This window comes from Chlorocebus sabaeus, chromosome 15, assembly GCF_047675955.1.
Source record: "Chlorocebus sabaeus isolate Y175 chromosome 15, mChlSab1.0.hap1, whole genome shotgun sequence".
Lineage (NCBI taxonomy): Eukaryota > Metazoa > Chordata > Mammalia > Primates > Cercopithecidae > Chlorocebus > Chlorocebus sabaeus.
This window is the reverse complement of record NC_132918.1, coordinates 10828972-10852660: the sequence shown is the minus strand read 5'-3', so window position 1 is coordinate 10852660 and position 23689 is coordinate 10828972. Positions and strand designations below refer to the sequence as shown.

At 37.4% G+C, this 23689-nt stretch overlaps 1 protein-coding gene across 1 annotated transcript in view; it reads left to right on the top strand.

Annotated features, from left to right (window-relative positions):
- The window catches only part of KCNMB2 (potassium calcium-activated channel subfamily M regulatory beta subunit 2), a 308021-nt gene that overhangs the window by 269777 nt on the left and 14555 nt on the right, over nucleotides 1-23689 (top strand). Inside the window, exons 2-4 of the mRNA XM_007972053.3 lie at nucleotides 101-223; nucleotides 19401-19571; nucleotides 21997-22192. Of these exons, the coding sequence (XP_007970244.1) occupies nucleotides 168-223; nucleotides 19401-19571; nucleotides 21997-22192 (423 nt within the window). The 5' untranslated portion in view covers nucleotides 101-167. The remainder of the gene's footprint in view (nucleotides 1-100; nucleotides 224-19400; nucleotides 19572-21996; nucleotides 22193-23689) is intronic.

The window sequence follows — 23689 nt, the reverse complement described above, 5'->3', positions numbered from 1 at the left end:
AGAACCACTGCCCCTATGGCATCACAACCCTGTTGTTAAGTAAGAGTCCATCCACTGAGAGCTATTCGTTGCTGTTAACTTCCGTGTGTACTTCTTCTAGGTCTTTTTGCCATTCCTCCAGGACATCCACCATAAGGAAAGGAGACCCTGGACCAACATTCTCTAAGATGTTTATATGGACCAGTGGCCGGACCTCTTCATCTTATAGACATGATGAAAAAAGGTAAATGCACTGGGATTCTGGGAACTTTTCAGAAGCATTTAACCTGACTCTCCAAAGAGGATACTGACAGGAAAGTAGTAGGCAACTGAGCCTTATGCTTTGCAATGCGCGGACGGACTCTACACTACAGGAATAGGGTTTCAGACACTTCGGCCTTCCTTCTCTTTGCACTTTACATGTTTGCTTTCAGCACATACCCTTGCAAAAGTTGTTCCCTGTCAGAAATTCCCATGTCACAAGCTCTTTGCTTAGCTAACTCCAGCTCTGCCTTCAGATATCCAATGTGAACCACCACTCCCATCAGCCTCTTTAGCCAAACAGACTGTGTTGTTGAATTTCCAGCACCTAGCACTGTACTGGCACACGGCGCTCAATAAATACTGAGCACCAAATGTATTAATAATAATTTATTAACTGAATTAATTTTATTAATTCATAATAACAATTAAATAATAAAATATAATTAATAAAATAATAAATACTGAGAACCCCTGGCAATTCAGTTTCTTCTTCCAAAGTGATGAAAACTGCATTTATGGGTACTGGACATACGGCAGGGAAGGAAAACAGAAACTATGAGAGGAGGAAAAGAGGACAGACAAATCCACTGAGCCCTCAAAAATCATTGGAAGAATAGTCTGGGGGAAGGGAAAAATGAGGGAATAAGAAGAAAGATAAAGGGCAAAGGCAGCATTAAGAAAAGACAAGATGACCATTGTGCAACTCAATCCAGTCCTCTCACTTGGGTTTAGGGAGTAAATGTATTCATAAAATTCTCTAGTCATTTTTAAATATTTAGTCTTCTTCTTTCCCATGACCTTGCACTATTATTTGGGTTAAGTGAAGCTAAATTTTAAGTACAACTGCCTTTACCAGCATATTGCAACAGAAGCAAGCTGCAAATCAGGCAGAATCTGATAGAAATCAGGATCAATGTGGTTGAAGGAAATTTGTGAAAAACTGATAACAAAATAAAAATTAAAATTAAATAAAAATTAAAAATTACAATTGATAAAAGTTGGTAAGGCACAAGGAGAAGACTCTGAAGGAGGTTTGCCTGAATACTGTTTTCAGAGCTGATACTTTTATTTTCCTTCTAAAACCTCAATTGCCTCACAGATAAAAATTATTTTAAAAATTTCAAAAGCAAAGTTGTTCTTCACAATAATTATATATTACAGCAAAAGTTGGGAAGCGACTTGAAAATTCACAATAGAAAATCTGCTAAATAAATCACTGAATGTAATATACCACTTAGCACTTTAAAATGCTTTGACATAATATTAACTGAAAAAAGCAAGTGGAAAATTTGCATACAAACTATGATTGCAGCCACAAAAAATATACATAAGCAAAAGCCTGGAAGAAATAGCATGGTTTTTACTGCTCTACTTTCCAAATGCTTTGTAATATATTGTTACCTTAATTATGGAAAAAAATAATTATATGATATTTAACTAAAATTATAGCCCAGAAGGCAACTAATGTTGCCTTGTCAGCATTTAAAAAACAAGTCCCAGTGCTCATCACGACACCAAGCAAATTAACTGAAAATTTACTTTACTTGAGCATCTCTAGGTTTTCACTGCTTTTTCTCAAGGTTTAATCCAATTATTTTTCATTTGCTTTCAAGTTGAATCATCTTTCAGCAAGATCATTTCTTTAACACTGTAAAATTTCACATGTCATTTCAAATTCTATATGTGAACGTGCAGAAAGGCAGAGATTTGGTCCTGCAACTTCCGTCCCAGGAACAAATCCAAGAGTTTTGTTGCCCTACAGGAATATGGTAATTGTCAACAGCCAGCTGTCCTGAAATTCTGAAGGCAAGTGAAGTGTAATGCATTTCTTTCACCTTCTATTTACTCTCAGCAAATAATTCAATACATTTTGCTACTTTTTATGAACAAAGGAATTAACATTTAAGAAGCAATGACTGTGTACTGCAGGTTTTAATTTTGTTCTCTTAAGATAGAGATTATTATGCCTGCTTCACAGATGAGGAAACAGACTTTTTAAATAACGGAGAGATTTTCAACAACTTCCAAGGGCCCAACAACTAGCCAGTGATGAAATCAGGATTTGAACCCAAGCTGATGCGCTCTCCCTGTACCCCAGTACCTGCCCATGCTCTTGTCAAAGTTGAAATATTTGGAGTGATAGTGAACAGCCAAGCCCACAAGGGGAAAAGTATGTTAAAATAGAGTTGGATATTGCATATCAAAGAAGATAATAAACATGTGACTGACAAATTGGTAACATTTGTGGAGTTTGAAAGGCGTGAACAATTAGCTTACTATATTCTGCATCAATAAGGTTCTATGAAACTGAAATTATTGTTTTAATTTTTTATTTTTAAAATATGATTTCAGGACTATGGGATTTATAATAATTAAAATATTGACTATGAAGAAATCATTTTTCAGCAAGCTTTATTTATGGGATGGGGGTGCAAAAGCTTATTAAATAAGTCTGCATGGCAAAAAAGTACAAGCAATAGAATCTGCCATTAAGCTAGTATCCTTAGTTTAATGTTGGAAGTTCATTTGCCTGTGCTTTTTTCTTGACCACATCTTAGTCTTTGCTGCTTAATTCACAAACTCTTGGAAGATCTGACTCAGATTTTAAACTGACTTTGAGCAGTATCTGTGGCTCTGTTTAAGGTGCTCTCGGTGGCAGTAAACATGGTGATAATGAAGATGATGATGGCTGATAATTAATCTACATAATTAAGGTCCTCAAGTTAATTATTTGGAAATAAATTAACTAGATTGTCTGACAGCACTGCCTCAAATTGCTGGTAATTCAGTTTCTTCTCGTTCTGCAAACCTGGCCTCTGTGTATGCCTAGTTTCTCCAGCTGTGTTCCCACAGCAATCCCAGAAGCCAGGCCGTCCAAAATCCTCAGCGGCTCTCCACACCTCCTCTTCCTGAGAACAGGGCCAAGTGTGTCAGGATATTGGATTCCCTGAGATTACTCAAATGGTAGAATACCAGGAAACCAGCTTAAGGGCAGGCAGAGCAATTTAAGAGAAAGGAAAAGTTCACTGAAAATTCTGAAACCAAATGTTTTCTTGCTCAGAAGAGATGGAAGTCAGTTTTACTTTTTTTTTCTTCATTTTAATTCCAAGCCAGATCTTTTTCTGATCATCTTCTATATGCAAAACATAAGGTCCTATCTTCATCTTCCATTCTGCAACCCAGCAATATGGAGAAATATTTTTTTCTTCTCACAACAAACTTCTTTGTTAGTTGAACTTACTTTAATCCCTAAATTTCTTTTCTTTTCTTTTTTTTTTTTTTTTTGAGATGGAGTCTCGCTCTGTTGCCCAGGCTGGAGTGCAGTGGCGCAATCTCACTCACTGCAACCTCTGCCTCCCGGGTTCACGCTATTCTGCTTCAGCCTCCTGAGTAGCTGGGACTACAGGCGCCCGCCGCCATGCCTGGCTAATGTTTTTTGTTTGTGTGTGTGTGTGTGTATTTTTAGTAGAGACGGGGCTTCACCATGTTAGCCAGGATGGTCTCGATCTCCTGACATCGTGATTCGCCCACCTCAGCCTCCCAAAGTGCTGCGATTACAGGTGTGGGCCACCGTGCCTGGCCTGATCCCTAAATTTCAAGCAGCAAAACAACAGAATAATTAATTTAGAAATTAAAAAAGAGAGAGGTTTTTAAGCTAAGGGCATTACAGACTGTTAGTCAAATATTCTTTAAATTGTTTATATTAAATATTGAAGTGATACAAATGAATATTTATTACACATGTTAATATACAAAGAATGATATTGTAAACATCCAGGTACCCATCATTCAGCTTAAAAAACAAAACAATCAGAATTTTTGAAGCTCTGGAGGATGCTTTCCTAATACTATTCTACTCCCCATCCCCACCCCCAACCCAGAGATAATCAATATCCTGAATTTTGGGTATATCGTTCCCCAATTTTTTTTCATGAGTTTATCGTATTTGGATCTTCAAAAAATATATTGTTTACATCTGAATGTTTGGAGACTTCATATAAATGGAATCATGCCATATTTATTCTGCAACTTGCTTTTTTCACCAAACATTATGTGGCTATGATTTGCCAATGCTGGTGTGAGTCGCTGTAGTTTCTTTTTTCTGCTATGTAGTATCCCACTACATGAACATACTACCATTTAATCATTCAGTCCACTGCTAAGGGACATTTGCATTATTTTCCAGTTCTTTTGTCTTTGCCAACAATGCTGCTATTCTTGTACACGTCCCTTTGTGCATATGTATGAACATTTCTTAAGATTTATGCCGAACATAGGAATGGTTGGTTCAAAAGTATACACAGCTTTAATTTTACCAAGTAATGCCATGGTTTTCCAAAGGAGCCATACATGCGATTCCCATTGCTCTACAGCCTTGTTTAGAATTTTCAGATTTCTAATTTTCATTAATCCAGAGGGTATTGTTATTTTAATTTTCATTTCTCAGATTAGTAATGAGATTGAATCAATTTCCTTAGTCCTTTTTTCTGAGTTCACTGTTTAAATATTTGGCCCAATTAAGTCAAATACTTGACCGTTCAAATAATTTGCAATTATTTCATTAGATATATACTTAAGTAACATTTTGCAGCAATTATAGTCATACTTCTATCATTTTTCTACTGGATTGTCTTTTACTTGACTTGTAGGAATTCATTATAAAAGTCCATGTTAATTATTTATCTGCTATATGTGTGCAAATAGCTTCTCCCAGTTTGTGGTTTGGCTTTTCACTTTCTTTATCATGTCTTTTGATAAATATATTAATATATTCTTAATTTTAATATATTCTAAGTTAACAATTTTTGGAAAATTTTGAAATCCCATCCTACTCCAGATTCAAATAGACATCCTCCTGCACAGTTTTCTAAATTTTATGTAGCATTATCTTTCACAATTAAGTATTTAATCATCTGGAATTGATACCCAACATCCAGTTTTTATATGGATAACCAATTGCCCCAGCACCATTTATTGGAGAGTTTATCCTTTCCCCATTGATCCAAAAATCACTTGTCATTTACTACATTTCCATGTGTACATGGATATGTTTTTGAATCTCTATTTCTGTTCTACCAGCCAGTTTTGTCTACCTCAGACAAACACCACACATCAGTTTAAATTTTTAGCATTATGTCTGTTACACATCTTGATATTTAATAGGACTAGTCACCCATCTTGTTATTTGGTAGTCAGAAGAGTATTTACTATTCTTAGCCACTTGCACTTCCAACTAAGTTTTAAAATCAGGTTGGCAAGTCACACCTATCGTACTTCCCAAAAAAACTCTTGAGATTTTTAATAGAATTTTATAAAATTAATTAATTTGTGATAAATTTACATCTTTATGTCAGAAAGTCTTTCTCTGAATGAGTACGACTAACTTTTACATTGGTTTGTCTTCCCTAATATCTCTTAATAAAGTTTTGCATTAAAAAAATTGTACATCATTTATTAGATTTATTCCTAAGTACTATCTTTTTTATTGAAATGGCATTGAATTTATTGAATAACTGAATTGTTTTAAATGCTGAGTCTCCACATCCCTGAATATAATTCCTTATTTATCCATTACTTTTATATTTCATCCAGTATCATTTTGCAATTATTTCATTACATTTATATTTAAGCAACATTTCGTGGCAATTATTATCATACTTCTTATGTTATATATATATTTTTACTGTTGATGTATAGAAATGTTACCGCTTTTGTAGTTACTGATTTTTTTCTGTCAATCAACCTTGTGGAACTCAGTATGTTTTTAAGTAGTTGCTGATAGATTTGTATGGATTTCCCATATTTGTGTTTTCTTCAAATAATAATGTTGTTTCTTTGTTTCCAATCCTTATGGTATTTTTCTCATGTGTTACATTCTTAATCTATTGTCAGAGACTTTCAGCATAATATTGTAGAGTAAATCGATTATGATTACTACTAATATATTTGGGCTGCCTTTTTCAAACTCAAGTGACTTTTTAACTCATCATTTATTTGTTTGTGTAATTTTGGTCTGTTTAATTCAGTCAAACTAATTAAGTCTTTAAAATTGTATTTTATTTTCTCCCATTTGGAAATTTGGATATTTCATTTATGTTTTTAGATAATTACATTTTCATATGTGTGCATGAATTGACCAGTATGAAGATAATTAACGCTTTCATTATCCTGCCAAAAAAATAAAGAAACTTCAATGACCCTACTCTCATAACTTCACTACTTTGTCGTTGTTTTTGTTGTTGTTGCTGTTGTTTTTTTAATCTTAGACTCAGGAGGTACATGTGCAAGATTTGTTATATGAGCATATCGAGTCATACTGAAGTTTGGGCCTCTATTGAACCCATCATCTCAAATAGTGAACCTAGTACCCAATACGTAGTTTTTCAACTTTTTTCCCTCCCTCCCTGCCCCTTTTTGGAGTCCCCAGTGTCTATTGTTTCCAGCTTTATGTCCACATGTACCCATTGTTTAACTCCCACGTATAAGTGAGAACATGCAGTATTTAGTTTTCAGTTTCTGCATTAATTCACTTAGGATAATAGGCTCCAGCTGTAAACGACATGATTTCACCCCTTTTTACGGCTGTGCAATATTTGATGGTGTATATGTACCACATTTGATGAACACTTAGGTTGATTCTATGACTTTGCTGTTATGAATAGTGCTTGGATAAACATATGAGTGCCGATATTTTTTGACAGAATGATTTCTTTTCCTTTGGGTAGATACCCACTCCAGTAATGGTATCAATTGTGGTTGCTGGGTCAAATGGTAGCTCCATTTTTAGTAATTTGAGAAATCTCCACACTGCTTTTCATGGAGGTTGAACTAAGTTACATTTCCACCAACAGTGCCTATGTATTCCCTTTTCCTCTCAGCCTCGCCAACATCTGTTATTTTTGACTTTTTAATAATAGATACCCTGCATGGTCTCATTGTGGTCTTAATTTGCATTTCTCTAATGATTAGTAATATTGAGTATTTTTTCATGCTTATTGGCTTGCATATATGTGTCTTCTTTTGAGAAGTGTCTGTTCATGTCCTTTGCCCACTTTTTAGTGGGTTGTGTTCTTCTTGTTGATTTGTTTAACTTCCTGATAGATTCTGAATATTAGTCCTTTGTCAGGTGCAGAGCTTGCAAATATTTTCTCTCATTCTGTAGGTAGTCTGTTTACTCTGTTAATTATTTATTTTGCTGTGCAGAAGCTCTTTAGTTTAATTAAGTCCCATTTGTCAATTTTTGGTTTTGTTCCATTTACTTTTGAGTGCTCTGTTTTTTTTTTGTAATGTGTAAATTACACTATTTTTGCTAATATATAAAAAGGCAATTGACTATTGCATATTGCTTTGGTTTCAGCAACTATACTAGTTTTTGTTTGTGCTTTGTTTTTTGTTTTGTTTTGTTTTTTGCAAGAGGATCTTGCTGTGTCACACTGGTTGGAGTACAGTAGCGTAATCATGATTCACTGCAGCCTGGAAATCCTGGGCTCAAGCAATCCTCCCACCTCGGCCCCCAAGCAGCTGAAACTACAGGCATGCACCACTACACCTGGCTAATTTTCTTTTTAGAGATGGTGCCTTGCTGTGTTGCCTAGGTTGGTCTTGAACTCCTGAGTTCAAGTGATCCTCCTCCCACCTCAGCCTCCCAAAGTGTGGAGATTAAAGGTGCAAGTCATCACATCCAGCCTAAATTTTCTTATTAATAATTTATCTGTAGATTCTTGTGTATTTTCTTCATAATTACATCATTGGTGAATAATAAGTTTTTATTTCTTCTTTATCAGTAAATATACTATTCACTCATATGTTATACTGCTAGTAAATCAGTAAATTATGAATAAAACAGGTAATAATGGACATCTTTACTTTTGTTTCTGCTCGTAAAATGCATTCTGTCAACATTTCACCGTTAAGTATCAAGTTTACTATAGGTATTTCTTCTATACCATTTATCATATAAAGGATGTTCCTATCTATTTTTAATTTGATAGGAGATTTTATCATGAATGAATGTTAAATTTTGTCAAATATGTTTCTTTACATTTATTACATTATTATATGATTATAACCCTTTAATATATTTATGTAATAGATTACATTAATAGTCAAATAATAACCCACATTATAAATTCCTGGGATAGCCACAGCTTAATCATGGTATATTTTCATTTTTATACACTCCTAGTTTAACTTGTTTTTAAAATTTCACATTTATATTTGTGAAAGACATTGACCTATAATTTTTTTATTATATTTTAAGTTCTAGGGTACATGTGCACAACGTGCAGGTTACATATGTATACATATGCCATGTTGGTGTGCTGCACCCATTAACTCGTCATTTACATTAGGTATATCTCCTAATGCTATCCCTCTCCCATACCCCCTCCCCACAATAGGACCCGGTGTGTGATGCTCCCCTTCCTGTGTCCAAGTGATCTCATTGTTCAATTCCCACCTATGAGTGAGAACATGCGGTATTTGGTTTTCTCTTCTTGCGATAGTTTGCTGAGAATGATGGGTTTTTGTGTATTGTTCTGATTCGGTTTTTGTATCAAAGTTTACTAACCTCATTAATAGGTTGGGTAGCATTTCATCTTTTTCTATATTCCAGAATGATTTGTGTACTATAAGTAGAGTTCAGCTATAAATCATCAGAGACTACTGTTTCCATTACGGTGATTTTTTAACTGATGATTCAAATTTTTAATGATTTATGACTATTTGAGTTTTCTATTTATTTCTGAATTGGTTTCAGTAAGTTATATTTTTGAAAACTTTGCTGTATATTTCAGGAAGTTATATACTTCAGAGTTTCCAAATGTCTCATTATGTAGCTATTTTCAATATTTTCTTTCTAATCCATACCTTATCTGTAGTTATAGTTTTTAATTCCTGATACTTATTTGGCCCTTTTCTATTTTTTCCCTGATCAGTTTTTTTCAGTTTTTCATTAGTCTTTTCAAAAGAAATTAACCTTTGAACTCATTAGTGCTTTAATATAGTTCATCTATTTCATTTATTTCTGCTCAAGTTTATTATTTCCTTCCTTATACTTTCTTTTAGTATATTCTGTTAATCTTTTTCTTTTTTTTTAATTTTTTTTATTATTATTATACTTTCAGTTCTAGGGTACATGTGCATAACGTGCAGGTTTGTTACATATGTATACTTGTGCCATGTTGCTGTGCTGCACCCATCAACTCGTCAGCACCCATCAACTCATCACTTACATCAGGTATAACTCCCAATGCAATCCCTCTCCCCCCCCCTCCCCATGATAGGCCCCAGTGTGTGATGTTCCCCTTCCTGAGTCCAAGTGATCTCATTGTTCAGTTCCCACCTATGAGTGAGAACATGCGGTGTTTGGTTTTCTGTTCTTGTGATAGTTTGCTAAGAATGATGGCTTCCAGCTGCATCCATGTCCCTACAAAGGACACAAACTCATCCTTTTTTATGGCTGCATAGTATTCCATGGTGTATATGTGCCACATTTTCTTAATCCAGTCTGTCACTGATGGACATTTGGGTTGATTCCAAGTCTTTGCTATTGTGAATAGTGCTGCAATAAACATACGTGTGCATGTGTCTTTATAACAGCATGATCTATAATCCTTTGGGTATATACCCAGTAATGGGATGGCTGGGTCATATGGTACATCTAGTTCTAGATCCTTGAGGAATCGCCATACTGTTTTCCATAATGGTTGAACTAGTTTACAATCCCACCAACAGTGTAAAAGTGTTCCTATTTCTCCACATCCTGTCCAGCACCTGTTGTTTCCTGACTTTTTAATGATCACCATTCTAACTGGTGTGAGATGGTATCTCATTGTGGTTTTGATTTGCATTTCTCTGATGGCCAGTGATGATGAGCATTTTTTCCTGTGTCTGTTGGCTGTATGAATGTCTTCTTTTGAGAAATGTCTGTTCATATCCTTTGTCCACTTTTTGATGGGGTTGTTTGTTTTTTTCTTGTAAATTTGTTTGAGTTCTTTGTAGGTTCTGGATATTAGCCCTTTGTCAGATGAGTAGATTGCAAAAATTTTCTCCCATTCTGTAGGTTGCCTGTTCGCTCTGATGGTAGTTTCTTTAACTGTTAGTCTTTTTCTAGCTTACTAACTTGGATGCCTAGTGCATTAATCTTCAGGCTTTCTTCTTATCTAATATAAGTATTTAAAACTATGTATTTCTATCCATGTATTGCTTTAGCTGCATCCCACTAGTTGCTCCATAGTGTTTTTCATATCATTTAATTCTGATTTTTAATTTTTGTTGGACTTTATTCTATGACCCATGAGTTCTTTGTACTATAGTTTTACTTTCATCTGTAGATGTCATTCTAGTTATTTTTTGTTATTTATTTCTAGCATTATTGCATTAGAGCCAAATAATGTGGTCAATTTAAAGGTCAGTACTTCTCAAAGTCTCTCTAGGTTATAACACCCTCACTTATCTAGACAATTCACATAATTTCCTGTTTCCTTCTATATCTTGCATTAAAGCTTTTCATAAAATTTAATATGCTAATTGGTCCAACAAAAATAAATATGAATTAAAATATTAAGATATCATTGGGAGAGTATGTTATCTAATAAGCTAAAGGCAGGACTAAAAAGAAATAATTCCAACCTTCATTTCTGTAATTTTGTTCTCACTTTTAGTGTCTTACCCATAAGACCTGGGTCACAGTGTTACAAGACTTCCTGGGATGTCTCATGAATTAATACGTTGGCAATAATAACGTTAAGCTCATGGACAAAATCCTTCATGTTAATGACATATACAAACATAAATGAAGTGTGACTGTCATTTCTCCCCAAACTCAAAAACTCATTGCTCCCGATGAAATGTACACATTAAAAGACCAAAAACGATAATAATAATTAAACTAATCAAATTGTACCATAAAATATATACCTACCAGCTCAAGGAAAAATCCATGAAATCTGAAACTAATTGAAGATGAAGACAGATGTAAAAGGAGAACATCTCAAAAATGGAGGAGGCTGTGGTGGACAGAAGGCAGAACAATGGTTGTGTTCATCAATGCCATGCCTTCTCTGCCATATGAAATAACAGGTGTGTTCTCATGGGGCAGAGATGTATCGCAGCTCTGCTCACTGAAGCTCTGAAGGCACTCAGCAATCCATTGCCTCACAAGTTCACCTTAAGATCTAACAGAAGGGCATGTTTCCCTAAGTCTGGGAACTAGAGGGTTCAGTGCCTGGAGAGTTTGATTTTTTTCTGGAAAGAATACTAAATTTGTTGGTGGTCGAGTCCAATGGACACTAATGGGAAGACAGAAACTTGAGGTATGTTCTAGCCATGCTTCCCTGATTTATTTAGTTTTAGTAGACCATTCAGCTTCCCTATAACTGACTATTTCACAACCTATGCTTGTTGTAGTCAGTCTAGTCCAAATAAAAGGAACATATTTTATAAGCCTAATAAATGCAAGAGACTGAACTTACAAAGATGTGGTCTGTCTTTAACTCTTGAACAGCTCAGTATTCACTGGGCCAGAGAGGCACAAACATAAATATTCGGCTCATGTAAGTTCTGGAAGATCTCTCAGCCAGGTAACTTCAGCTATATTTAATTCTTCATTTCTAATTAATGCTTTCCCTACTTCTCTTCCCTGCACCCACCAGGTGCCCCATCACATATCTGAGAGATTCAGGATTCTGCAGAATTCTCTTCTGCCCTTTCCATGTTTTAGTGGCCACGCTGTCTTTTGTTTCTCTGACTACCTAGAGAGTCTCATTAAAACCCATAGTGTTGCTAGTTCTAGACACAAATGATGCCCAGATCTAAATCTGTTTGTTTTTTTGTTTGTTTGTTCTTAAGTTCTGGGGTACATGTGCAGGATGTGCAGGTTTGTTACATAGGTAAACATGTGCTATAGATGGTTTGCTGCACCTATCAACCCAACACCTAGGTATTAAGCCCAGCATGCATTAGCTGTTGTCCCTAATGCTCTTCCATTCCCACTCTTCCCCAGCACACCCCAGTAAGTGTTGCTCCCTTTCCTGTGTCCACATGTACTCATTGCTCAGCTCCCACTTTTTAGTGAGAACATGCAGTGTTTGGTTTTCTGTTTCTGTGTTAGTTTGCTGAGGATAATGGCTTCCAACTTCATCTAAGTAGATCTAAATATTAATCTCCTCTATCACTTCTCTTTTTTTAAACCCCTCTGTATCTAATACCTGAAACATTGGGAGAGTTTAAGAATCAGTCCCTTTGTCTCCATATGTAAACATTTCTAAACAACCAGCCACACTAATACTAGTGATCTTTCTAAAGCATGTATCTAATCATTGTACTTGCTTAATTCTTTTAATCCCCTCTCTAACTTCAAAAGACATACAAGATCCTTTTTCTCTGGCCCCTGCCTGTCTAACCAGCTCACTGTCTGACATTCCCCACCCACAATATCCTGGAATCCAACCACACTCTCGTATCTCTATTCTCTCATATTCTGCCTGGATACTCTTCCCTTCTCAATCATTTGCTCGTCCAAGACTTAATTTGGTCTGTCAAAGGACTCTTAATCATCACGATTTAAATCAAGTTATGGTCCCTAACTGGCAGGCTTCCTAAACCACCTTTGTGCTTGTAAATCATAGCCCTGGGCCAATTTAATCCATAACGTGTCTGTAGTTACAGTTTTTAATTCCTGACGTTTATTTGTCCCTTTTCTGTTTTTTTCTTCTACCATTGATCCACTGAATGTTCATTTTAAGGAATGCCTGAAAAAGTAATGGCGAATGTGCCTGAAGCCAATTTGCCAAAGAATCCATTTGCCATCAGTCATTTTGGTGAATTTATCGAATTTCGCTATACACCACAAATTTTGTATGATCATTGTAACCCTACACAGTTCTACAATAAATCACACTAAATGGAAAGAAAACATTTACAGGGGGGCCAGATTTAAGGCCTTCAGACTCTCTCCACTCTGTCTGTCATTCTCTGCAGCCATTGTCTCTCAATCTCTGTGCCCCTCTGTCTTTCCATCTCTTGTCCCAGACACTCACCGTCTCCAGTCTCCCTTTCTCTCTGTCCCCTGTTCCTCCCACCCCCATCCCAGCCATGCCCTCCAGCTTCCTCTGCCCCTTAGTCTTCCCTCCTGTACCCTCTGGGTGTCCCCCTCTCTAGGTCAGTGGGCCAGACTTCGTCTTTCACTGATTCTTCTTTTCAGCTTAGCAGAGGGTCCTAGTATTCTTACCACAACCTTTATCAACGAGTACAAGAAACAAATTTTGGTTAATTGATAAAGTTGATAAATCCATCAAAGTGGTCATAACGTGAAATTTGCCACAAGAATTTCAATAATACTAAAATATTAGGAAAACGGCCAATGACTTTAAAAAGAATTTGAAAACTAGTAAAAATTGAAAGGCTCCCACATGAAATGCCAAATTTTTGTTATATTTGTTAGAAGGATATATTCACAAACATATTCAAGAAAGGCATATTTATAAATATATTCATAAGAATATATTTACAAAGAGACTAAGCCTCCCTAGAAAACTTAGCTTTCAAAAATATCAAACTGATCCTAAAATACTGCTAAGATGAATACATCTGTAAGAAAAACACACTTTATGATTGAATGGATTTTTAAAATATAGTCTTAAAATATTCATACACAAATTTATTTATAACCCTTTACTATATTTAAAACAATACTCCTTAAAATAAGTCTTTGTTAAATCTGTAAGTGTGGTAAAGTTGGCAAAATATTTATGTAGTAAGCTGATCCTTCAGTAAATTGGCTTTTGGGGAATTAGCCATTGAGAAACTGATCCTTTAGCAAATTGGCCCTTGGTATATCAGTTTGTTCCCTTGTACACACCTCTCTAATCAATCTCATTGCCACACATTGCAATGACTGACATCTCCCTCAGCTCCCTTGGGACACTAAGTCTTATTTATTTGGTATCGCCAGAACTTAGCACATTGTGTTTCATCTGATGAAGACTTAGAAATGTTGACCAATTAATAAACAAATTAATTCATAAATGGCCTTTATGCTGCCTTAACCTGAGTATTTCTCTCCTTCTCCTTATGGGATAGATACCAAGGGAATCTGAATTTAAATGGGTGACAGTCAAGGAGGAAAAATTTTCTTGCACATTTTACTCTTTATATCCATATTTGTATATGCATAGCCTCATAAATAATGAGCCCCAATATCAAACTTCAAGAAACTATATAAAAGGAGCTCAAAACAAAATTTTACTAGGTTGACTATTACTTGGGGTAAAATTTATTGAAGCCTTACTAAACAATTGAAAATATTTTGTTTACAAGACATTTACCACAAACACTTTTGTTATACTTGGATTTGCCCTGTAGATACATTAATAACTTCTGTTCTCCAAAGGCTTTGAGCAGAATGTTCCCTATATATAGTAAAGACTGCACTATATCTACTATTTGTTGTTGTCAACATGTGGTTCACCATGAAGCCAAGACTATCTCAACAGACCTTAAATGTGTCCTTGCAGGACACATCAAGGCTAGATCAGCATCAAACTTATAAAGTCAAATTCCTGCTCTATGCCCACTGCTGGGCAACACACTTAGCCAAAACCGAATTTGTAGTCATACCCCAGACTCATTCTTCCTCCTGAGCTCTCTACATCAGTGAATCGTACCAGCCCTCATTCCATTATTCTCAGAACTACCACCTCCACCCTCAACTCCTCTCAGATAGATTCATAAAGAATAGACAGAAAGAACCAAAGGGTGATGAGCTATGAGCCTTGTTAGTAGTTACACAGTAACTCATACATTACACGGCTTCCTAGTATGGAAGAGGACACATAGGCCTGTGGCCCAAAATATGGCATCATGCTCCTTCCAGCTAACACTGAAGATAACATGGTGTAGAAGAGGCCAACTAACCCACTCTGTATCAGGCTGGGAACACTCTCTTTTCCAACTGAGATTTACTACCCTTACTACCTGGACATGCAAAAAACCAAAGCACACCAGGCCTGAACAAAAACAAATCCAAAATGATATTTTTTTTTACAAAAATTATGCCACTCATTAGCAATGACCCAAAAAATAGAGGTGGCCCTCTGACTCTGGCATATCTCACCACTGAGACTAGTCACTCCTCTGCCTGTACTTAGGACACTAAACCTGTGGGAAGAGAATCTATAAATGTACAATCACTTTCTTCCTCTTTAGCAAGGTCAGCAGAAGTCACCTCTTTGGATCCTGGAAGAGCAGGGAAACAGAGAAACAAGGATCTCACCTTACTACTCTCCACCATTTCTCCAGTCATCCACACCAAGTACTAGAGCATAAATCTAAACTACATCATTTTTCTTGCTTCCTCATCATCCACTGTATTCTATCAGCCACCAAATCCTGAAGTTCTGTCCCGTAGATATTTCTCCATGTACCGTTTCATCTTCATACATCCTACCTTAACCCTAGATCCAACCCTCATTGTCCTTTGCCAACACTACAGTAATAGTCCCCTCATTCCTCTCTCTGATTTAAGCCTTATCCTGTTTCTTAAACTCTGCACAGAAGCCAGAGTGATCATTCTGAAACTCAGTCATGTCACCCTCGGACAGATTCCCATTCACTACAGAGTAAAGGCCAAGCTCTTTAGAATGACTTGCAAAACCCTTCATGGCCTACCTACCTTTGCAAACTCGTCTGCCTCTTTTTCCCTGTCCCATAGGCATCTCAGTAATATTAAAACAGTTATAGTTTCTGATATTCACCATGCAATTGCAAGTTTCCATCGCTTCGCTCATGTGAGTCCCTCTGTCTAAAATACCCTTGACTCTGTCTCATTTGGTTAACCCTGATTGAACCTTGAATATTTTGTTTAAAGTGTTTCTCCTTCAGGAACCCTTCCCTAAACTCAACCCTGGCTCTCCGTCCTGCTCCCTCAGGCTGGGGTATCCTCCCCTCTTCTCTATTCCCGTAATACTCTGTGAATTGCTCCATCATTATATTTTTCATCCGATGCTGATATTTGTATACTTATCTGTTTTCCTTTTGGGCAGGGCCCATATCCCCAATAACAAGAGGTTACCAGCATTCAGGAGAAGTTTGTGAACCTAAACTAAACTCTTTGCTTTTCCAAATCGTGTATTCATTTCTTTGTTTTCCATTAATTTGATCATCATTTACTAATGAATTCCATGGGCATGGCCCACTCCACTCACCCACTTTCATTTTGCTGGGTAGTATCCTGATTTCTCAGATATTTTGGGGGCTCTATGAAAATTGTTCACTTTTCCCCTCTCTATACATTCCAGAGCATATCAAAAACATTTGTTAACCACTTTCAAATTGTGATTTGTTTTTGAATTACAGGTTTGAATCATTTTTATATGCTTCTTGTTCTGATGACACAACTGACTGATTACACTTCTCTTTTACGGGTATAGGCTGACATAAGTGATGCTGTGTGACAGTCTAATACCCTGGAATTGTGAGATTATGCTCCCTCCTTGCTGTCTTCCATCTGCAGGAAATGCAGACCTCGATGGCAGCCATCAGAGTTAAATACATGTTGATAAATAACATTAGTGAAGTAACAGCAGATTATTATTTTACAGCAGCTCTTTGAAGCTACTCAGACTCAGACTGTCTCTTCCTGATTCAGAAAAGCTTTCAGCCCACTGGCTTTAGCCACTAACGGACACTGATTTTTTTTTTTAATTTGAGTTCATAAAGGGTGAAGTTTTAAAAGCTTTGATGTAAATCCTATAATTTCCAAACAAAATCTCAAATACAAATGAAGAAACACAGAGGGTGGGTGGTTGCCAGTCTGTGGAAGTCAAAAGCAGGGCAGGCCAGCTAATCCAGGGGCATTGGGATTGGGAGCTAGGGAACAATGAAAGATGTGGGCTCTCCAGGCCTCTGGTAATAACCATGAGCAGCCAAGAGCAAGTGACAGTGGGAAGAAGCCAGGAAGGACAGGGACATGAAAAGATGATAAACAAAGGCCTGTATTTAGCTCCGACTCTCCTACTACATTGTAGTCACTCCTACAATGAGCTGACTTCGCAAGGAAAGAGTAAGATTTATATAAACCACCTCATAAAGAGAACTTTAATAATAAGAAGCTAATCAGTTAATTTTGCACAACCAATACTTAGATTAATAAATACTCAGCCCTACAACCTCATGGAAATATATTAAGTACATACGCACTCTATCACCTCTATAAGGAATCAAAATATTTACCAACCAGCCCAGAATGATCAGCCAATCAGAAGAGACATTGGTTATAGACACCAGTCAGGCCATCCTCAAGCACAAAGCTAAATATAAGCCCTGAATAAACATACAACTGTGCAAACAACAGGCATATCTTCTCTCCCCTGCAAAGTTCCACTTTAGAGTCTACTCTGGTTCCTCTCCCAAGCAACAAGAGTGATTAGCGATAAAAATTTGAATGAAAAATCTGAAGTTATTCTTGTGCATATTGGTTTTTGCCTGAAGCTTAAAAAAAAAAAAAAAAATGACTTAAGAGTTTCTTTTTCCATTTTCAGCATTTTATTTGTCCTCGCTGTTTCTAGGCTCTAAAGGCCAGCGATTTTCCCATTCCCGCTGCCCTGCAATCCAAAGCTCCCTCCTCAAAATAGACACTGAGAAATCATGAGCTGTTTCTCGGTCGCAGGCCTTGCAGGAATTCCTGAGCACTGCCTTCCTACTCAAGCTTCTCTTCATCTCACCCAGCATCCAGCACTTCCGCATTTCTTTTCTACCTTCTCCTCCAGACCTGGTTTCAAATCCAATCCTCCATCCCTAATCTTTATACACTATTAATTTTCTTGCAGTTTTGTCCATTAGAAATTCTTTGGAGAATAGTAGCAATTTTAGGGTTTTCTGATGTCCGTGTCATTGAGCTGTAGCTCCCCACTCCATTTTTTGAATGGGAACATTTATTACTAATCTCATGTCAGTCATTCTCTTAAATGATTTGCTTGTATCACGTCACTTAGCCATTAAAATGCATTTAAACATTATTTTCACTTTGCAGGCAACTGGGGATCAGAAAGTCTAAGGAACGGCCGGGCACGGTGGCTCATGCCTGTAATCCCAGCACTTTGGGAGGCCGAGGCGGGTGGATCACGAGGTCAGGAGATCGAGACCATCCTGGCAAACACGGTGAAACCTCGTCTCTATTAAAAAAAAATACAAAAAATTAGCCGAGCGTGGTGGCGGGCGCCTGTAGTGCCAGCTACTCGGGAGGCTGAGGCGGGAGAATGGCGTGAACCAGGGAGGCAGAGCTTGCAGTGAGCCGAGATCGCACCACTGCACTCTAGCCTGGGTGACACAGTGAGACTCCATCTCAAAAAAGAAAGTCTAAGGCACTTCTCATTGATCACACAGCTAATAAGCAGTGAAACCAGTCTGAACTCAGGAGACAGTTGATTTCAATTTCTTGTTTTCTTATCCTACATTGCTGCTCTAAAATAAAAAACAAAAATACTAATAAAACTGTCCAAAGTTATAGGGTCTGGCCTCAATTTGAATGACACTTTTCTAACTCAATCGAATGTTTTCACATATAAGAATAGCTGGGTCACCACTCCACATCTTCACACTGCTTATCAATCTCAAGCCAACAAAGCCCGAAGCAGCCCTCAGCTTGAGAAAAATGTTAACCAAAATAACTTCTGCCTATCATTACTGAAGAGAAATGAAAGATTAATTTGATATATTCCAAGTATATGTTGCCATTTATTTGAATCAATGCTCCATTAGGTATTCCAAAATTATTTAAAAATCAATAATGATCAGCTTTGGGTTAAATGGTAAAGTCAACAAACCCAAAGCATTATTTTGAGGGTTGAGGGGATTGGTTTCTTTCTTTAGAATTAGATAGAACGAAAATTAATTTACAGTTAGACATTGGCCCCAGAGTAAAGAAGGAGGGCTTATTTCTGCTCAGGACTGGTACATGTACAGGCGTGCATGTGCTCGTGAGTGTGTGTGCATGCATGTGTGTACTTGTGTGGGAGGTAGTGGACACACAGTGAGGTCCAGCTGCATTGAGGCAGGTTTGGAGGGTCCTAGGAAGGCACAGACAGAAACTGACCTGCTCTCTAGGGGCATGCTGATTAACCAAACTTTATGTAAGACCATATTGTTTTCAACCTCAGAAATATTTACCAGAAAATCAGAGACCATGACCTCCTGGACAAAAGGAAAACAGTCACAGCACTGAAGGCAGGAGAGGACCGAGCCATTCTCCTGGGACTGGCCATGATGGTGTGCTCCATCATGATGTACTTTCTGCTGGGAATCACACTCCTGCGCTCATACATGCAGAGGTAATACCACTGGGAGGGTGGGACCCTGCTGTTTGTCTCCTCCTCCATCCTCCCCTATCACTTAGGCAACCCTAAAGTCATCTTCCTTGCCTTCTTTCCTGATAAGAATTTTGAGAAGTTCCTGGTAAATAATACTTTTCAATAATGTTATCTAATAATAATAATAATAAATATAGCTCTATGTATAACATGGATACCAGGCGTCAAAGACTTTTACTTGTTTAATTGTCACAATTACTCTATAAGGTAAGTATAAATATACTCATTATAAAAATGGCAAAACTGAGGCTCAAGAGAAATATGATTTCCTCAGTGTCTTACAGCTCTTACTTGTGGCAGAGCTAAGATTCAAGCCCACATCTTGCTTATTCCAAAGTCCCTATTCTTGCCACTTCACACTTTTGTCCATTCCCCACCCTCCTCCCTTTTCCACCCCAACCAACCCCTCCATCACCTTCCACATGAGTGGTTCTCAACTGCATATTCCAACTTCCCCAGAAACTCTAAAAATGACAATACCCAGCCCCCATCATCGTCACCCCAGAAGGTCAGATTTAATTGGTCTGGAGTGGGACCCAGTCACCAGTATCTGTTAAAGCTCCCCAGATGATTCTAATGGGCCTTCTAGGCTGAGAAACACTGCTATGCATCTACTTTTTAAAACAACAGATTTTGAATCTTTTCATTTCAATATTTGCCGTAGGTTTATTGAATGGATAGGGAGGCAAATAAATTGTGAGGCAGCAAGTGTACTCTCGCCCTCGGTAAGCCACGTGGTAAATCCCACCAGCATCTCTAGCTAACTGTTGTCCATAAATTGGACACTCTAAACACAGGCGAGCCCAGCCTTGATGTATCGAATGGGGGGAAATCTCACAGCAGTTCAGCTTAAAGAAACAAGACCTTTTCTAATGAAAAATTGAGGTTTCAATCCAAAAGAAAATGAAACAATTTTGTGGCATTTGTTTCTCCATCTAAATTAATACTTTCATTTTAGAAGCAAAATCTAGCTGAAATACAGTAATTTGCTGAAATTAAGGCATCATCTTTCACATTTGTGGCTGCTCTGCTCTGTTTCTCTGATGGCCTTCAGCTGTGCTCATTTTCAATGAAAGTGCTGATGCCTCAGGCCCCAAGTGGTCGCTGATTCCAAAATGCTTTCAGATCTTCACATCTGCTTAGAACCATCAAAGATTTTTTCCTCAGTATATAAGCAAAATGTGACCACCCACGTTCCAGGAAAACACAATTTGCCACACCGAGGGAGGGGATCAGGTCTAGTATCCTGCTTCTGGAATAAAACTTCACACATGCAAAGGGGCAGCAAGCTGTGGATGCCTGTCTAGCAAAAGGAAAGGGTATCAATCTGCAAAGAAAACACGTTTCTCATTGCTGTGGTGATCAGCTTATACCCAAAACCAAACCATTGATTGCTGGTGTGTTAATTCCTAATTACAAATGTTGATCTTGATCATAAAATTAAAGGTATATTAAAATGACAAGTTGACAAATGGGCAGCTGGATTCTTCCAGGTGAGAGGTAACAGGACACCCTTATTCATCCATTAGTCTGCATAAAAGAGTTTCTTTTCCATTGTGTTTGTGGGGAGACAGCACAACACAATAGAATGAGCCTGCGCCTTAAAGAATTACAAGATTGGGCGGGATCACAGTTTCCATCACTTACTGCCTATATGTCCTTGCATGTCATGGGATTTCTCAGTTCACTCACTTTTAAAAAGAAATTGCTTCCCAACTTGCACAGTTATTGAGAGAACAAAAGAAGGTATTATATATGAAGTACCAATTAGGGTGAAAGGAATGTGCAGCAAGTGACTGCTCATGATATAATGAAAGGGTTGAGTTATCCTTTTTCCCTTATTAGAAAGACTTTAAGGCATTCTGTCACTGTCCTTCCATCTGTCAAGCTGGACCACACAACCCTCCACTCCTTTGTCATCTCCCCGCTCCTTCTCCCTCACACCTTCTGTGACTGCAAATGGGGCAAGAAAGGGATCTGGGATGCAAAAAGTACAAAGTAAAACATACAGAGGTAGGGGCTGGAGCATGTCAAGAAGCTGCTTGCAATGTGTAAATACAGGGTGAGGACAGGTGATGATTTTAAAGCATGCTTCATGTTACCAAGGAGTTCAATAAGGGAAAAAAGAACTTAAGTCAAATACCAGAGAATACCATATAAAATGGAAGTCATTGAAAACGTTCTCACATGTCCAAGTTTGTCTATGTTATATGGTAGTTTGCTTAAAGCTGTTCTATACGAAGGCCTAAACTTTACAAAGATAGATCATATTAGAGATTGAGAAAAGATTTTTCAGCTTCAGGAGCTGAGAAATAATTCCCTCAGATGATGCCTTTCTCACTATTAGCTCTTGGGCCTGTGTTTACTCTCACCCCTTTCTCTCTAGCGTGTGGACCGAAGAGTCTCAATGCACCTTGCTGAATGCATCCATCACGGAAACATTTAATTGCTCCTTCAGCTGCGGTCCAGACTGCTGGAAACTTTCTCAGTACCCCTGCCTCCAGGTGTACGTTAACCTGACTTCTTCCGGGGAAAAGCTCCTCCTCTACCACACAGAAGAGACGATAAAAATCAATCAGAAGGTAGGAACTTGGCGCGCTGCATTTCAGTTACCCCACAGAGCTTCACACCAGGCTCTCTGCCTCTGAAGTTCCCCTTTGCCAGCATTTCAAAGGAAAATACTTCCAGGAAGCAGAGCCTGCCTCTTCCATTCAGAGAACTTGCTATGTGACTCTTGCCTAGAAAATATTTATTTTCTGTGCAAGTTGTGGGCAAATCATTCCTACATTTGTGGTAACGCAGATTTAGCTTTCACTTCCATTTGAAAGGGTAAATATTAATACATCTTTACACAAATAGACTGAGTCTTTCAAAGGAACTATGCAGCTTAGAGATGTACAAGACAAAACCATGTGTTTGTCCTATACCTGGGAACCACCAGCTAAAGGTGTGTTCTGTTTGTCCATGGTCATTGTCATTTAGTTCTGTGACCTCAGGGATATAACTTAACGTTTCTGATCCTCAGCTTCCTTTTCTCTAAAAAGCAACAAATGGACACCTTGCAAGGTCCTTATGAAGATGTGACCTCAGCATATACAATGTTAAGCAGAGCATGCTACTTTCGACCCATGGTCACTGTGCGTGTGTGTGTGTGTGTGTTCTTCTTCACATATGTCATATTCATAGAGGCTGAATTTTCCAGCACTAATATATTCAAGTCCACATGGTAGATATTCAACAAACGTGTATTTTATTAAAGTTTTACATAAAATTTACGTTTATAAGGTCTGGAATGACCAGGAAGGTGTCAGCAGACCAACTTGCCATTACAATTTTAAGTTAAATATATTGAGTTTTGGATTTGTGGTAACAATTAGATATGCAGAATAATCTCATATGCCAAGACAACTCAATGCCACTCTTGGCTCTTATTACCAGGATAAACCCTTCTGACCTCTAATCTTTCTTGTAAAAGCTTTTCTTTTCATTAAATTGTCAGCACTTAAATGATATAGCTTACAGTTATTGAAAAAATGCAGTAGATTCAAAGTTCAATACTAGCACATAGAAAGTGAATAGGATTTGTTTCTGATATATCGACACAAAGTAAGGAAAACAACCTTGAACTTTTGTTGCAATAACTTAAAAGAATTCTTGCAAATATCTCTGAGGACTCAACATAATAAATATTTCAGAGAATGTTGTTTGAAAATGCTGGCTCTGATTTTCTTTCATTTGTAGTAGCCACAAATAATACCAGTCCCAGTGGTGTGCTGCAATATGTAAAGCCTAGCTCTCTCACAAAGTGTTTGTCTTTCAAGATCTTCCGTTAAGTCAGATTTTAAAATCAAAGCTGACCGGTAATGACAAATGCCTATAAAACTCTTAAACCTGAATAGGCATCAAAAAATGGGACATATTTTCATTTCCTCATTTTGACAGTTTATCACTACAGCCCTGTGAATGCATTATTTAGGCTATAAATGGAGAGGGAAGCTACCAATAAATGTCCCAGTTATGTATTCAGGACTGGTATCTTACTTGCTCTCAGCATAACACTAGGTCATCATTTGGTTTAT